An 18,632-nucleotide genomic window follows, 5' to 3' on the forward strand; every position below is an offset into this window, starting at 1 on the left:
GCCGGTAGGTGAATTCTATACTTAGCCCCAAACATTCTGGTTTGTACACAGAATTTTTTTAAACACAACCCTCTCCAACAAAAAATCAAAAGGAATTAGTGGTGAAAGATTCAGCCACAAAATTCTCAGCAAGCTTAATTTGTTCTGTGGCTTAATTCCAAGAAGCTCCAAAAATTCAGGACAAGATGTTTGCACACTTTTGGGCATGTATTAATGAAACATTTTATGTACTTTGCAAATTGTCAGAGCAATTAGCCAAATAAAGTATAGAGTATTTAAAAAGAAGAGCGCCACTAAAGGAGCTTTCCAATTAAGTCTGCGTGGGTATTTTTGCAGTGTGAGTCTCAGGGATCTGCATGTTGGGTCCCCGACCTACCAGCCATCAGGGACTGAGTGGGCACCAGGACAGCTCAGACACAGCCCTCTCCTCCTGCCCATGCACGTGTCCCTCTCAAATACCAGGCACTGACATCGGTGATGCCCACCCCAGTCCTTCCCCCTACAACACCACTGTGTTCCTGATCACCCAGCAGACCTCTAGGGACAGAAGAGGGGTCCTATCATGGGTGCAGGCAGCCTGGAATCCAAGAACATTTCAAGAGGTTACTGCAGAGGAAGAACAGTCTCCCTGCAACAAAACATTAAAGACAAACAAAGCAAGAGCTTTAAAAACCCTCTTGGAGCACTGTGAGTGGAAGTTACAAGATTTTGGCTCCAGATGGCTCCACACATACAGGACGTACGTATGTCTGGATGCACCCCACTTCCAGCCTGTCTGAAGTGACACTGTAGGTGCATTTTAAAATCTGGCTAAGATAAACCTAACTGTTACTAGTAGGTATTTGTTTTTTTCTTTAAAATGCAGAAGTACAAACCACGTAAGACAAAAAACACTGGGGAACAGGCAGGGCAGACTGTGCAGTTTCAACTCTAATCGCTCTGCGAAAAAACTTCTGATCTCTCCAAACCACGCAGAGGTCCCAGACGCCTGCTGTCCATGCACATCGAAGAGGCTGAGAACAGTCAGTACATTTCAGATGGGTTTGCCTTCAGTTTTGCTTGTTGTATTGTGTTTTGAAAAAACATTTTTACTTTCTTAAAAAAAAAAAGGAAAAAAATAGATACACTACTGCACAGTCATTCTTTGTTCTTGGTGATTCAGTCTACTATATGGCTGTGTTCCTTACACATTAGGCCAAAAAGTACTGGAAGTCCTCCCCCCAAGGTTAACATTGACATTTACTTCAAAATGCAGGAATTTTTTAAACCCCTTACTGTTTTATAAGGAATATGTTGTACTGAGCCACCATCATCTTGGGTTCTGAATGTTTTTGCCGGGTACAAAGGAAACTAAAAGCAAGTCTTTGCACAGCCTGCAGGAGGCAGGATGCCAGGACTGGTTTTCACCCACACTCCTGCCCAAAACAGGGTATGGCTGAGCCAGAGTATTTACTTCGCAGAGAGCAGGGAAGAACAGCACTGGTTTTCTCCTTAAGGTTGTAGGAATGCACACAGATAAAAATGCTTTTAAAGGAGCTTGCTTTCTGCAGTGAGCAGATTTCGGAGATCCTTGCACAGACATGCCTTGCTCATTTTCACTTGCCTGTCCAGGCTGCAACAGAAAATGTTCATGTAAGATGAACATTTGAGATGGGATACATCACCCATCTCTCATCCTTATCACCATGCCGGCAGCACACATGTGGATCAGATCAGGTGCACACTGACCATGGGATTTCAGGACAACTAGCACCCCATTCCCTGAGGGCAAGGCACCCAGCTGGAGTCTGCTTTACACCCAAAACTTCCTGCTAAGACTGTTTCACAAAACCTTAATACCTTCAATTAAATCAAAGGTCAGAAAAGAAAGAGAGGAAATAACTATAAAAAACACTTTAAAAATATCCCAGCCTCATAATAGTACTATCTGCAGACTGAATTCAAAATTTTGACCTAGCAAGCTTAATAGTATACTATTAAAACAATTTTTCCCCCAGTTTTCTTTCACCTTTGGACACAGATAAGCAGCATGACTGTGCCAGAGCAAGATGCAAAAAGTCTTACCAGACGAGTGAAGCACCTAAATGTAAATAAATGCACTGGTCTTAAATGGAGCCTCATGCTGTACCTTCCTCAAGACCTACTGAACATAATTTCAGTTTAATATTCTGTTTCTCATTAAGGGCCTTGCAGACTCCCTCAAGCACTATGAAAAAGCAGTATTAACCCAGTCCTCGGCACTGGGGGCAGCAATCCAGCCAAATTATTCATGCTGGTCTTTTGCTTCAATTTTTGTAGTCTTAACTTAATATTCTTAAACAAATCTGAAAGGAGGATGGCTGACGAGCAGAATAGATTTTACTTAAGACATTACAGACGGCCATGTTATACAGCCTTGAGTCATTACACTGAACTCCTAAGGGGAGTTTCATCGGAGCTGGGAGTAAAGGCTGACATGGAGCTTGTGGTTGTCACAGCCAAGCACTGAGAAGAAAGAGTGTTAAAAAGAGAAGGAAAAAAAAAAAGGAAGGAAAAAAAAGGGGGGGAGAAAAAAGAAAGTGAAAAAAAAAAGAAAGTAAAAAAAAGGCAAAAAAAAAAGCAGGGGAAAAACCCAAGCCCCCCGCACTCTCCCTTTCTCTCTTTGTAATCCAGCTATGAAGATTAGCCTCAAATCCTTATTTCAGAGATAGGGGAAAGATAAGACATGATTTGCAGGTGTTAGCATTTTCCTACAGATCTTCAGGGCAGCCCAACTGATTTGAAGATGAAAAACTGGCATAGGTACACTTGATGGATAGACTAGACACAGTAACCAGGGTAGAGAACCAGTTTCTATCCCTACACATTACACTTGCACAGAAACATCAGGATGTGAAATACCCCTCAGTGTTCCACAAAAAGATTAACTGCATTTTCACAAATGGGTGAAGAGCCCTGTGCAAGAGCAGCCAGGTCCCAGGTGCTGTGGGCAGGCACAGCAGCAGCAATGGGGACACCAGACATACCTGACACATCCCAGGCCAACTGGCATCTGCAGCCACTTCATCTCCCCCGAATACCACTACCCTGTCTAACTTCGTTTACCAAAAAATAAGACCATTTTCACTCCACAAAATAACGTGGCCTGGGGTCGGTGCCAGGAAAAAGGGTGGGAAAAGCTGCCCCTTTTTTATATATTTTAACAGAACAAAGCAAAACAGTTTGCTGCTAGAAATAAACATTAAACCTTGCAGAACCTCCCCCCCTCCCAAAAACCCACCAATCTCCCCCTCACTCCCTCCTCCGCCTCCTCTCCCTCCAATATTGTAAGTAGCACAAAAGATCACATTACAAATGCCAGCTGTGGCTCTTTCGGAAGGTGGCCTCCATCTCGGAGGTAGTATATGTTCCTCATGGCCTAAGTGGTTGCTATGGTAAATATGCTTTTTATTGAATAGCAGAGTGAAACAGCTTTTAAAGAGACCCATAAGAACCCCATAAATGGTCAAAACACAAAGCAGATCAGCCTCCCTGGAAGCAGGTTTCGCTTCATTTTCCAAAATGATTGTGATTTTTGAACCCTTTTTGTATATTTTGTTGACCACTCGTCTCCACCTCACCCACACCTGGGTGGAAGGGCTGGAGAGAGTCTGGGGAGCTGAGACCCCAGTCAACCCCCTCAGCACCATAAGCTGCTTTGGGTTTTAAAGGTAAGTGTCCGCTCTCCTGCAGGGCAGGAGGCTTAGGGACAGTGGATGCTCAGCATTGGGAAGCTCAGGTGATCCAAACCAAACTCAGCCTGCCCTCCCCAGCTGCAACCATCCAGGAGAAGCCTCTTGCTCCCCCCTCCATCTCTTCCTACAAGACTGACACCACTCCACCACACCAGAGCCCTGGGAACATTCCCACCCCCTGTCAGTCCTCTAGCACAGCAGTAAAAAGAAATGAATTAAAATAGGAAAGTTTCTCTAGTTCATCTCTTATTAAGAGTAAGATGATGGCAGGTTTTGATGACTGTAGATTTCTGAATAACCAGCCACATGTCTTTTCTCTGATCTCTTCCTCCAGTGACAGCCCAAGTGGACAGGAAGGAAAAGCAAAGTCATTCTGAAAAAGTGAAGCAGCCAGCACTAGATAGCAACTGGGCAGATACCAGTCTTGTTCCAATTGCTCTCTGATGGATTGAGGGATGGTTTAGAAGCTATGGATTCTAAAACATCAGAAATCTTTTTTTCTTTTTAAATAAAGAACTATGACACTCGTAGCAAAGGGCTGACAATTCTCAATTTAAAGAGACAACAATGGAAAAAGAAGCTCCTCAAAATGCTTAGTATAATTGGAGATTTCTAGCAAAACCAATGTGTGCCTTGGATGATCTACCAGCTATGTCAGCTTTAGACTATAGAGCAAAAAGTAAAGAATGAGCAGAGTTTCTATTCCTGGTATTTACCTTATCATCTAATGGTTGTAAAAAAGTTTCAAAAAAAAAAATCATGTTAAACTAGATGATGAATTACTTCAGAAGAAATATTCTGATCTACTACATGCCATCTTCTCCAGAGGTAAATTTGCCAGATGAATAGTCAGAGCTAAGATGTGCCTTAACAATAAATGGCATTGGCACTGGCTATGGGTGAGGATGGACCACTGCATATCACCTCTCTTGCAAATCACCACATAAACAAACCATTTCCTCCTAGATCTCTATGGATGCTACTTTAGGAAGTAAAATAAACCCCCAAACCACTCTCATGTAAATTTGTACTGAACATTGCAAACTCAACACTGTTTTCACAATAGAAGCACACAAAAAATTAATCAAGAATTCAAAATTTAAGTTAGAAATTAATAAATAATACTATTTATTAAAATACTATTCATTATAGAGTTTTATATCTTGCAGGTAGTAGTAAACATTTGATATCACTGTTTATACTAAATGAGAAGTCATCACAACACAAAGGGACATGTGCTTTGTTAAACTTGGCACTTTATTTTGAGCCTTCACCTAGGTAAAATGCTGACCAACTCTCACAAACTCTCATCCAAGATTTTACAATAAGGAAAGATTTCTTTAGGTAAAGGACATAGAATAGGCTTGGTTTTGATTTTTCTACTGCTTTCCAGACAGGCTCTTGACTCTCTTCACTTCAACACTGTCAGATGTGTAAGCCAGCCTGATTGGACTCCACTGCCACTACATAATTCTGCAGTGTGTAAATTCAGAGCATTTTTGGCTCCCTAGTCTCCTGCAAGGTACATGGATGATAATTTCATAAACAGCCCAGTGATAAAAAAAGTATTCCCTCCTTTTACCACAGGCTTGTTAGGGATTTGTTTGTTTTGAAGTGTTTCTCCTTTGGTCTGTGTAAAAGAAAACTGATGACAACCAATGCCATTAATGTCAAATGCCTTTTTTTTTTAAACAAAGGAAGAACATCTTTCTGTGTTTACTTACAACAATGTGTGCTGGAGATGGAGACCTAGCATCCTTGAGGGCTTGTCTACTCTGAAGGCTCCCTGCCTGAACATCAAGCAGTGGCCATTTCATCTGTAGATACTGGATGGAGGAAACAAAAATGGGAAAAGAAAAATGAGTTCAGAAAAGAAAGGCAAAAAAAATAACAAATCTTAGGTAACATGGATAAAAAAGTATAAATTAAAACTTATGCAAGGAACCGAAACAAAAATTAAGACAACCTTACATGCTTGTGGAGACAAAATCTGTGCAGAACTAACAATTTCATACCACTCTGTTACAGTTCAGGAATAAAAGAAAATAAAACAGATTGCAAAGACAGTATTACATTAATTTTACTAATTGTAGCAAATCTAGAAGTAGAATAAAACCCACAAAGAAACAAAATAGCATAACCATGGAGAGGATGGGACAAGGGAAAAGGTGGGTATCAGTGTCAGCAGAGGGAAAACATATCATGAGTTAAGAATGTGATCTCATTACTATATGGGTCATCTGTCAGCCTTCTTTCAACAAATGCACCAAGTCAACTGCTCCAACTCCCCAGTGCTGTATGAGCCCTAAAGGCAGAGCACTACCCCAAAAAGACCCAGCAGTGCTGGGTCTTGGCACTGTTTTTCTCTACTTTTCACCATTTCTGGAAGACACCATAGATTCTCTTCTTGCTTATCTTCTGTCAGCCAACCCTGGCTCAGGGACAGCCACAACTTCTCTGTGGCACTGCCACCAGCAGACAGGCTGAACACACACAGGTGCCATGTCTGCAGCATATGGGACATTGATTCAAAAGCAAGAAAAGCTTCAGCTCGCTGCACCAGAAGCGCTCGACTCTGGTCTGAACAAGAGCAGGCCCACAGAGGAATCAGTTATCCCAAACAAACTTCTGGGCCATACATCTGAATATAATTTCAGCCCAAGCTTTTCTCTCTGCATGGTGCTGTGCTGTCCCAATTAATACAGGCTAATATGGGACTTCTAAAAGCCCTGTATCATGCTGGAAGAAATGTGTATGGCCACATACCTTCAGCCCCCTCCCAGAACTAAGAAAAGCAGCTGCCCACATAGATCAGGCCACTGCAGAAGCTCCTGTTTAGCACTAGACTCTGGTTGACCTGACAGATCTATTCCTAGAAAATACCCACTAGAGAAATAGTTATGTTTACCCATTCCTTTTTTTTTTTTTTTTTTTTAAGTAAGAGTAATCTTGGAGAACCACCATGCACAAACAGCCCCCGCCACTCCAGGAGAACAACGGAAGCTGCATCTGAATCTCCACGAAGGAAGGAAGGAGATCTGGTTCCATGCTTTCAGCACATCACTATCACATTTGCTCACGTATGCAAAACATTTGCTCACATGCAAGGCCTGTTTGCTGCAAGACTCTGGGCACTGAGGTGCCCAAAAAGCAGAAGCCAGTGGGAGGATGTGTTATCAGTTCCCATCACTTGGAGGGCCTGAGTTTTCCAAGCTACTGGAATGCAAATAAACAAACCCATACTCTGGATTTGTGCCCCATATGAGTTCCTCAAGTTCCAAGAAGTCTTGTTTTTATTCATGCTCACATTTGGGATTTGTGCAATGTGGACCAGAATGTTTCAGCACTTAAAAACAAGAAATAAAACCCAAACAAACCGGAACTAGACTACCCGTAAGCAACATTTCTAACTCTTACAACTCGATTGCAAGCCTCCAGATATTTGATCACTTGCACCAAATCCCTGCTCTTCAATATATGTGACCACAACATAAATTTTAAAGTTGAGATGATGTTAAAGCAACTTTCTAACCCTTTGCGGTTTCAAGAAAGTGCGTAAAAATGCAACCCGAGTGCGCAGAATTTGGACCCAAAGCCTAAGCCAACTGAGAGCTTTTTAACTTGAGGGGAAATCTGATACATTTCAGATTTGCAGATGGCACTATTAAACAAGACAACTGCTACATTTTTAAAAGTCCACCAGTTTTCTTAGACAGCAATCGAAACACCACCATGTAGAGGGGCACACGAATTTACAGAAAGGGTCCTGATGGGTCACAGCTACTACTGGCTTTCTCGGGTTTTCCAGACAACCAGTGAAGTATTTTTCCCTTTTTCCAAGGAAAATGTCCTCACAGGATGTGTGCATGACTCTGCTTCCAAGTCCACAACTGTTTTGGAGACCGAGAAGCTACCACTGCCACAGCTGCCCCTACAAGAACATGACAGCTCCAACAGTGGCTTTTCAGGGAACAGCCACCAAGCCATTAGCCACAAAAATAAACCCACCACCTTCATTTTTCCATGACCATTCCACAGTCACAAGCAACCCTGGAATATCCCTACAACCACGACAACCTGTAAGGAGCTCAGGGCAGCAGCTGTCCTAAAACATAGGCCATGAAACACGTGGGCTTCTCTGAGACTGCCCCAAGGGCAGACAGAGGCATTGACAAGCAGCAGGGGTGAGCTCACAGCAGACCCCATCCAGTCAGTAATTATTGCAGGGATTACAAAGCCTTCAGGACTGTCAGTCCTGCTGGTTTTTACTAGCAATAAATTCCATTAGAAGAAACAGAGCAAGAAGGCATGGTTGCTCCCACTCCACCTCTATCCCACAACAGCCTGTGCCTTCAGCACATACTTTCAGCTCCTACACCAGGCTGACCTAAGGGCAAGATGAACGTTTCAGAAGATCTTACTGTTACACTTTGTTTTTCTCCTTTTAAAACCCTTAGTCTGGACTCTCAGTAAAGCCCTTCTCTTACCCACTCCTGGCAAAGAGGATCCAGGAAGTCTTACAGTGCAAAGGCTAAAGCACAAACAGCTTCTCTTGGACATGCACATGAAGCCTAGCAGGAACAGTCCAAACCCAGAGGGCTCAGTTTTGCACACAAGCACAGACATGGACAGCTTCCATTTCTACCAGTGGATAATACACCAGTGGGAGACAAAATAAAATCAAATAACTGGACCCAAGGGAAAGCAGTAACGCACAAGGGTTGATAAAGCAACTTCCATGAGCTCTACCAAGTGGCCAGGATCCAGAGCAGCCTCCCAGCCCCGCCAAGGGCAAGATGTTCTGTCTGTCAGATAAGCAGAGGGAGCCAGAGTCCACAGCCAATGCCCATGTCAAGCTAGTGAACCCACAGCTTCAACGGCAGGATGTTTGCAAAAGCAAAAAAGTCCAATTTGCTGGATTCAAAATGCCAGCCCTGTTGATAAAGTATGAAATATTAGCATTGTTTAAGGTGACGAGCCTGACTCAAGGCCTCCTCATCCAAGAATTGTCATGCCTGTAACACAATATTGATGTGGTGGCTTATAATTCTTACTTTACATAAAAGCTTCATTGTGTGCCAAATTCAATCTCCACAGGCTACCTGAGCCACAGATTTTTACAAGTCTACATTTCAGCGCTGCGAGTCTACAATACACATAATTTTCAATTATGTTAGGGCAGAACAGGATCACTGCCTATATAACATTACTGGTTGGAGGAAATGAGACTCAGCCCTACTGCCGAGAGAGCTAACTGGATCCAGATGGCGGCCGAGCGCGGCAGCCGGCCCAGGGAGCGATGTCGCAGCAGCCGCCCCCTCCACAACTCTCTCTTTCCCACTGGAGGGACATGCCAAGCCCTTGCTGGGGCTGGGAGCTGCGACAGGAGGATGCTTGGGCATGGGGGGAGTTGCATCACCACGGGGAACAGGAGGGAGAGCCATGATTGCTCTCGCAGGTTTACTACTGCTGCCCTACGCTATGGTATTCTTATTAAAAAGGAGAAAAATGAAGTCCTGCTACAGCAGAGAGGTAAATCCTTTCCTTCCTCGAGCAACTAAATAGCAGGAAATCCTCTTCTCTTGGCCCTAAATGCAGGTTTGAGCCAGACAGTTCCTCTGATTTGCAGGGAGTCCACAAAAATCCAAAGCTGACTTTCTCAGCCTTCTGACACTGCTTTTACATTTCTGCACCGGGCAGCTGGGAGCGGGGAGAAGGGTAAGAGGGAAGGAAATTCCCACCATCCTGCTCCTGGAAATGCTGGACACCCACTCACTCCTCTCCTGCTTCTTGTGTCTCAGTGTGAAAATCAGGACTTGCCTGTACAAACACTGAACTTTTCAACAAATTAACTCTAACAAATCTGTGCAAATTATTTCAGAACAAAACTGTTGAAATGGGCTCTGCTGGCCTGCTTTTAACATTTTTTTTAAATAATGTCATCGTGGTGCAAGTACTTTATTCCCTGTTTAACAATATGATCTGATGGGGATCATTAGCATGTGTGTGTTTAAAAAAAAATAAAAAAAAGTTTTATGGCAAGTCTCAGAGAGCTTAAGCAAAATAATTGTTAAGCTCCAGGCCTCCACACAAGAATTAAAACAAGTATGGGGCGAGCGTACTTGAGAGAAACCAAAGCTTTTAAAAAGGCTGTTAAATTGTCAGCACAAGGGAAAAGGCAAATTATTTGAATGGCCCAGATTTTTTTTCTGTAGAAAGGAACAAAAAAAACCCCAAGAACCTCCCTACACATCCACACCTCCCATCTACAACCAGAGGGTCCTGCAAAGCACAGACCCACCGGGAGCAGCTCTGCATAGCCACCCCCCAAAGCAGCCACCTTCCTGAGTACTGGCTGGGCAAACAAACATCTTTCCCAAGTTTTCACAGCAGAGTTGGTCAAAGGCAGCTGAACTTCATATCCAGCACTAGAGGAGTTTGCTGGAAACTCTTACTCAGGGCCAGCAGCTGCCCCACAGGCCGGGGCTGGGCTCAAAGCGGTGCAGCCACGAAGGAAAGGATGGCACTAAGCTCACAGGTGTTTCCTGCACCGGTGTCCAACCTGGACCTGTCCCCTTGTCACACTATTGTTTTCACTGCTAGATTGCCCTACAAGTAATGTTCTACAACATACAAAAACATAAATGCAGTAAGAAAAAAAAAGCCATATTTTTAAACAGAGGGAAAGCTGCACAATGCTTTCCAGCTCAGGTTTCCTGCAGCTGGAGCTTATTAGCTCCCAGGAACTGAAACAAGCAGGAGAAGGGCTCCTGGAGTCAGATTGATGCCACTGGTCTCCAATACCTCCCCTAACCATTGGACCACGCCTCCAAAGCCTGCACTTTCTCCCTGGATCTCAAATAGAAATATTCCTGATCCTAGTTGTGCTGTTAGTCTCTCCCTTGGCCAGCATCACAGAATCACGTGGAAGTACACACCTGGATGTCAACTTGAAGGTCAGGAGTTTCTCCAATATTTAGCTAGAAGTTCTTCTGGGAGGGAGCATCTAGACAAATTTTAACCAGATATAATCCAGCAGCAACACAGGAGATCACAGGGCTGAGGGGAGAGCTGACATTTATGGGGAAGCTGATAGGAACAAAGATTAACAACCCCATAATTGCTCTCTACAGACAAAAAAAATAGTTGCAAGAGGATACTCATCTTGGTACCTACAAAGAAAGGTCTGTCACCTACTAGTGTCCCCACTTACATCAGAAGCAAAGCCTCTAAAGATTTAAATGTAGACCCCCAGCTTCTTCTCCATTGCTTAATTTACCTCAAACTCCTATTTCTGGTCTTCAGTTATCACTGTTTGTAGAAGTGTGTTGTGTGAGAGCAAAATCTGAAGGATTTATTTTCAATAACTGAAGGAAGCTGTTGAAGGAACTTTAAAAAGGCCTCCTATTCCTTGCAGATCTGCAATGTCTGGAATTTTTGTATGAGAAGTAATAGACACCACCCACGATGCTGAGTCCTTCTACAGAATATGTAATGCACCACCACGAGGCACAGGGGAGCTGCTCAAAACAAAAGCAGCAAGGTTGATTTCAATGAGACCAATCCTTTCCACACAAAAGATTTCCCCAGAGCATTCAAGAAATTAAAGCATAAAATTTTAAAACATGGAAGTATTTATCATATATCTCCACTATTTTTTTTTTTAACTAACGTCATCCTTTAAATTATTGCAACATCGCAAAAATAAATTATTAAGTAAAATACATAAATAGGGGAAGAGTGGCAAAAAACCCAGGAACTGATGTTAGGTACCTGAACTGACACATGCACATAAGGCATTAAGTCCTCTTCAAAATCTAAAATGTCCTTTAATTTTCCCATTACTGAGAATTTAAGTGACCTTGTCTCCTTCCTTTCCAGCAATACCCAGGAATCCCTGACACTGGGACCTTGACTTGCCCATTTCAGTATTTCGCCTGTGCCTTTGTCACATTGCTGAGGTGCTGCTAGGGCAGAAAAATGAGACAGCTGAGTCCTCCACTGGCTGAGAGTTAGAGAAATGTGTTAGTGATTAAACAGCCCAAGATTATCTCAAAGGAGGGATGCCTGGAAGCGGAAACCCTGGGAATCTGGAACTGTCTCAACTGAAGGCACAGAGCAAACTAACGTAATGGGCGAAGAGGATGCCCTTTTTGGAGTGGGGTAAGGCACAAAGCAACATCTTGAGCCCCACAGGCGCCTCATCAACTGCAGTTCGCCTGACTGGAGATGTGGGAACGTCCCAGAAAGACCAGATCCTGTGCTTTCTCCTGACCTAATCTCCAGGCTCTTCTCCTCCATCCCAGAAGAGCACGCGCAGCTCTTTTCCTGCATCCCAGAGGAAATGCAATGGAACAGCTCCATCCCATTCCTACTGCGAGGCATCACCCCCACTTGCACAGGTTTTCTGTACACAGTGATAAGGGTGCAGAGGAGGCTGCTGTGGGAGAGAGTTAAAGAGAATAACCAGAAGCTTCCTCAAAAATTATTGCCTATGAAAGTTCAAGCAAATGCAGATAATTATTTGCTCATTCTGACATGGATGAAAGGCATTCTTGACATCAGTTCTACTGAAATACTGAAGTAAGACAGGTTTTTTGCTTCTACTGAAGGCAAGGTTGGTAGCCTACAGCTGAGCTCCAGGATAGTGACACCGAGCATGAAGAAGTAAAGTAAAGGCTAATCAGCTACTGCAGGAATTTAAAATAATTTTTTTAGCTTTACAAGAGGAAGAGTGTTCATGTGACATAGAAGCACAGCATTACTTTCTGCCGTTCACATGGTATCTCTGCAAAGTAACTGCAGGCTATATTTCTCAATCTTGGGTGGGGCTTGGGAAAGCACCATTACTTTTTTCACATTTAATTTGAAAGACCCCACAATCCTCGCTGCACAAACCAGCAGGTTGGCTGAGGACTATTCAGATGTGTACAAAGTGCTGTTCCAAAAGACAGGCACAAATAAAAGTGTAATTTCAATCAGGGAACAAGAACAAGCATTTTATCTACTTTAAGCCAGAAAAAAAAACCAACTTAATTTTTAAGCTACTTTCCCCAGATTTTCTCTGCAACATGTTCTGCTGCACTTAAGCATAGAGTTTCCATTAGATAAAGAATGGGACAGTCATAAAATCTCAAGAAAGTCTTTCTGTAAGTACATCTTGCTTGGACTCAAAGTTTAACCAGCCTCCAAGATTCACCAAACAATTTGATGTACGGGCACACAATTTCTCATCCTGGCAACCTCCCAGAGAGTGAGAGAACAATTGGTAACTAGTGTTTGCATGAAGTCCAAGAATGCATTTTATGGTCTATAAAATATAATTCCTTTCCTCCCCTTTAAATTAAGACAGTAAAGATATCTGACAGCATGTTAGAGACAGAGATCATGGCACTGAACTACCTCCATTCTAACAAAAGGTCTGCTCCAGGGGAACCCTGCCTCCCTTAAAACTTTTCAACTCTGGTAAGAGCATAGCTCTATTTGTAAAGGAGGGGCTATAACTTTAAGTTTTGAAACTACTTAAAAAAATTTTTTAGAGGAAAAGCAAGAAGAAAAACCCTACAACACAACGGTGCTCAGTGGTCATGAAGCTTGCTTCTGCTTTAATGATGCAGAACATGTCTGCCCTGTCCTGCTCCCCACTCACCACACATGGATCTGTAGCACAGGACAGCACAGTTGTGCAAGGAGCAAAGGGAGCCCTCCAAACCTGCCCCCATCTTTCCCTTCACTTCCACCACTTGGAGTCTGGAATGGGAGCTACATGTTTCCTAATTATGGGAAGCATCAACCAGGCTCCTTCAGTACCCTGGTAGTGAAGCCCATCAGGAAGTTCATCTCTACATGCCCATGATGCTGAACTAGTGCCATTTTCCACTGCATGTATTTGTGTGAAGGTAAAAAAAAACCCAGACATAAAGAGACCTATCTTTGTACAACTCTGTCCTGTATCAGTCATAGAATCATGGAATGGTTTGAGTTGGAAGGGACCTTGAAGATCATCCAAAGCTCAAACATTCCTGCCATGCGCAGGGACACTGAGATCAGGCTGCTCAGAGCTCCATCCAACCTGACCTTGGATGGGGCATGCACCATTTCTCTGGGCAACCTGTGCCAGTCCCTCACCAGCCTCACAGGAAAGAATTTCTTCCTAATAGCTAATCTAGACCTGCCCTCTTTCAGCCAAAAAAGGGTTGATTTATAAAGTGATTGGCACCTCCAGCTAACAAAAGCCAGCAGAGGCATGACAAAGGCATGAGAGTAAAAGGATGCTCTGCAAGACAAGTCCCCCTCCAAAGGGGCTTCCTAAATGATCTTTGTTGGGAGGAGTTTCTTCACTCTTTGATCCAAATTCTCATCTCAGATCTTGTGGAGTACCTGTGAATGTGTGGCACGGGTGGGTGAGAATCCTGAGTAAAAAGGTGCTACAGGAGAATTTAGCAGTTTGCTCATTATTGTAACATGGCCTAAGAGGGTTTTACCAAAAGAGTCATACTTTCTTCCACTGTTGGGTAAGTGAAACTCATGACTCTAATCACTACCACAGAAATTCCTGTCGATGTAGCAATTCTGAGTGAACTGCTGGGAGCCACTCTCTAGTAAACCCAGCAAAATTTCATACCAAATTTCCTGTCGCCTCCCTTGTGGTTTCCATGTGTGATTGGGCCTTCAATGAAACAAGGGGTAACTGCAGAATAGATGGCTCCAAGGGTTTCAGGCCCTCAAGAAAACGAAGTACTTGCAAAATTCTCTTTCTCTAGGGGTGGAAACTTTTGTCTTTTTTTTTTTCTTTTTTTTTTTTTTTTTTTTTTTTTTAAGTTAACACTAAAATGTAACCTTAAGGCAACCTCAGGAAAAAAGTGCTGGAGATAAGACTGGAACCAGCAATATTCTGACCTCCTAGGAGAAACTGGGAATGTTGCTGTTGAGGTAATTTTATTTTTCAGAAAGGCCTGCCTTAGAAAAAAACTTTCCACTGCATCATGTCCTGGTCCACATTCCTTGCCATAATCTTTTAGCTCAGATGTGTGGAGATGTCTTTGAAAGATGTAAAAAGAGGTACAGAGTCCCCTCAGCTAATTGTGCTGGCTGAGAAACAACACTTGTGGGCTGGGGTAGGATTTGTGTCAGCCTGACCTTCTGCGAGACCAGCTACTCCTCTGAATAAAACCCTCTTGCTGCCTCTGCCAGAATCCTCCTGCCACTCAAGTATCATCTTGCTGTAACAAATTATTCCTAACCCAGGATTATGGCTCTTTCCAAATCCCTCCTAGAGAGCCGGGAAAGAAACGTTCCCTTCCCAGGATTTGGAACCCCTATCAATAATCCCCCTTTTTGCTTCTCTGATGGCACTAGGTCCTGGGGACAGCAAGACTGCTGCACCCATTTTCTTTCCAAATAAAAGCTGGACGTCTCAATCGTCCATCAGAAGAGGAAAAGATGAAGGTTTGCCTTCAGATACCCATGGAAAACACACCCCATCTGGCCAGAGGGAAAGATGACTCCTGGCTAAGTGGGAAGAATTATATTTAGGCGGAGGACTAAGTGAATCATTTGGGATGAAAGCAAAATAAAACAAATGAAGTATTCACTAAATCTGTGCTGTCACCTCTTGTTCCTGGGCAGCCACCCCGTGTATTTATTTTCTGGTTTCCTCCAGCACCACCAAAACAATGCAATATGCATTTAGGTATTTAAAAGAAGTATTTTTAAAAATATTCTTAGTTGAATCATCAGCCACACAAACTCTTCCTCAAGAACACATAAAATGTTGTTTTTTCTTAATAGAGATGCAGACAAAAAAGATGTTAAAACAAATATGGCCCAGAATTGACACCATTATGCATTACTTTTCCCCCATTTAAAGGGCACCCCCAATGAAAATAAGCCAAATTCCTGCAAAGCCCAAAGAAATCGTATCATGTCTTTAGAAAGTCAGGCTGACTTTTCAAGTAACTTTTGGTTATATATTAAATATAAGCAACTTTTGTTGAACTGGCATAGTTTGCAGACTTAAGACGCACAAAAGACACTACGAGAAGTTTTGAAGAAATGTGGGCTTTTTGTTTGTTCAGAGAGAAAAATTTTCCTCAGTCAAAAAACTACACTGCCATATCCACTCCCTGAGCTGAAAAGAGTAGAAACAAAAATCAAATAATGTGAGCTAATACGAAATAATCCTTTCAGCTTTAACAAACTAGAAAAAAGAAAGGAAAATGCTCTTTTTTTTTGAACATCAAATTGAAATCATACATTCATCCATGAATCTATAGAAAAAAAAAAATTTCTGCTGCACAGGGAAAAATGCAACATGCATGAGCCTGCATTCTTCCCCTCCAAGTGTGGGTGGAAGAGAAGCAGGAGGGGAAGTAAAAAACAAAATAAAAAAAAAAAAATTGGAATTTAAAAAAAATTCATGTAGAAACAGTGGCACCAGCAGCTCTGCAATAGCTCATGTCCTGGAGGGACTCTGCCCCATGTGCCAAATTCTTGTGGTTGTGGAAGAGGTTTGTTTTGGAGAGGTGAGGGTGGCTGTGCCGCGCCATCCAGCAGTGAACACCCAACTCATGGCCGCGGGGAGCGCAGCCCGCAGACACCACACGCCCGCGCTCCCACATCTGCATCTGTCACACTTTCATGCCACAGCCCCAAAGCTGAAACAAAGGAGTCATCAGAGCAGCCCTGAGCGTATAAATCTGTAAATAGCCGAAAATGTTGCTCTTGTTGCTAAATATAGTGCAGGGATTTTGAACTGGCTGGCCTGCAAGGCAACTTTTGTATTTATTTATTTAAAGGACCACGATTTGGAAACACTGAGTGTTTTTTAAGCTGGTTCGTGTATATATGTTTGCTCTCTCTCAATATTAATATGCAAAAATAAATTAAAATAACTTAGCAGGTAGTAGAAAAACAATTTCCATGTAAAGGAGTCAGAGGGCTGAGCAGAAAGACGTATTTGACTTTGCAGTGGGAGCAAAATCTCCTCCAAGGATGGTAAATCAGGTTCATACAGAATTAAATACAGAATAGCTTCAACAGTGCACCCTGATACAATCAGCAAATGCTCTGCTTCCTGTGGGAGCTCTCCCCACGATTGTCACATTCCTGCTCAGCCACGGGAAGGGAGGGATGCGAATGGCAGGGCTACCCAGGAGAGGGGAGGAGAGGTGCAGCCCCTGGGCTAGGGAACGCCTGCAAAACCCCACACACCACGGCAAAAGAGGGATGCAGAGCTACTCACCCTGCCAAAGCTGGCACAGGGATGCCCATTTGCTACTAATTCCTGGCAGCTGGGCACCAGCTCACTCTGTGCCTTTGCAGGAGGGTGAGAGCCAGGGGTGCAGCGAGCCTGTGCAGGAGGGAAGGGCAGGACTTCCCAGGAAGGGCTCCAGGATGGCAGCCGAGCCCCAAACCACTCAGGAGCCACTGCAACAGAGCACTCACCTATGGGATGCTCTATGGGATGCTCTCTGGAAGCCAAGGGCGCAACCCTGGACCTAGGGCAGCAGCTCAGGCACCAAGGGGATGGGGTGATCCCCACAGAAGCTCAGGACAAGGGTGGGGGAACACACCAATCCCTCATGGCTCCATGGGGAGAACCACAGCCAAACTGGCAGCACCGGAGCCTTCACATGCCTGTGCCAAGTGCCCTGGACCCACAAGTGCCAAATGAATATTTTAGGTTTTAGCCTTACCTGCAACTGATAAAAAAACCCCAGTACCTATTCGAGGTTTGTTACAGCTGTACAGCTGTCTTAAGAAAAAAGGGAAAAAAAAAAAGCTTTTTCTTAGCAGGGAGGGGGGTGGAAGGGGCTGCATCGACAGCTCCAGTAGCCAGAGGCACTTTGCAAGGAGGAAAGTAGAACTCACGATGTGGGCAGGCCTCGGGTTTCTGAGCCTCAGGGCACATCCAAGAGACACAGCGTATTTACTGAACAGCCAGGAAAGCAAAGGCTCCAGTCTTACAACATTTTATAATCTCATTGTGGACGCTTATATTTTATAAGTATTCGAGGTTGAGGAGAGCAGGGCGGGGCGGGACACAAGAAGCCACATTAGCTGTCTAGTGGGGTTCTGAGAGGCAGGTTTGTTTTTTAAAGATGAGGTAGGATGACTCCATATGTGGGTAATTATAAATGAAGCGACTAAGGATCAATGAGCTCCCTTTCATAGCAATCGCTTATTTATTTATTTTAAAAATCACGACACAGCATTTCTGTTCTATTTCCAAGTCAAATTTATCCTAGGTGGAATCAGAGGAAGAAAAACCAGGTTCCTAAACAGATTTTTTGAGAGCATTAATAGACTTGAGAGCATCTGCACAGGACAGTAAGTTGAAGTCAGCGTTTCTGCATGCTGCACAGCCAACCCCATAACCTCAGGAGGGAACTTTCATCTCCACAGACCCGCACACGAAAGGTCATTACAGTGCACCCTGCTCCCACTAAGGAGCTTACCTCTCACACGTAACATCAGGCTTATTAAGCAACGTGCGATGATACAATAGCCGCTAATCTACTGAAAATTATTATTCCTTTCCTCCTGCCCCCAAGCAACACGGGGATTTGCAACATGCTGGTCTGTAGGATGTTACCTGAAGGACAGAGGGAATGCGAACTGCCCTGCCCTCCCCATTCCCTGGGTGATCCCTCCCCTTGATTTCCAGTGAGGCTGTCAGGGGTAGCCCAAGTATTGTAGAAAAATTACTCTGACTGAGTATGGGTTTAATCAGAATAAAAAGTTGTATTTATAAAGAAAAAGGAAAAAAAAAAAAAAAAAAAAAAAGAAGGAAAAAGAATTATTTCTCCAGCAAGCAGGAGAACAGCAAAAGAAAAATGCAGGAGCTCAATGCAATCATCCACCACCTCTTTCCATTGGTCCAGGAAAAGATTGGCAGCTCCTGCAAGACCTGCTTCA

The 18,632-nt window shown here is 43.5% G+C and overlaps 1 protein-coding gene across 25 annotated transcripts in view; it reads right to left on the reverse strand.

Moving 5' to 3' along the window:
* TCF7L2 (transcription factor 7 like 2) overlaps positions 1–18,632 on the reverse strand; it is a 172,539-nt gene that overhangs the window by 104,974 nt on the left and 48,933 nt on the right. For 22 of the 25 annotated variants that reach the window (XR_005602197.1, XM_039554031.1, XM_039554029.1 and 19 more), the window contains exon 4: positions 5,438–5,539. The exons of the other annotated variants lie outside the window; for them this stretch is intronic. Coding sequence is in view for 21 of the 22 variants with exons in the window: in XM_039554031.1 (XP_039409965.1) it covers positions 5,438–5,539 (102 nt within the window). In the remaining variant the exon portion in view is untranslated. The remainder of the gene's footprint in view (positions 1–5,437; positions 5,540–18,632) is intronic. 25 annotated transcript variants of the gene reach the window in all.

This window comes from Corvus cornix, chromosome 6 (assembly GCF_000738735.6).
Source record: "Corvus cornix cornix isolate S_Up_H32 chromosome 6, ASM73873v5, whole genome shotgun sequence".
Taxonomy (NCBI): domain Eukaryota; kingdom Metazoa; phylum Chordata; class Aves; order Passeriformes; family Corvidae; genus Corvus; species Corvus cornix.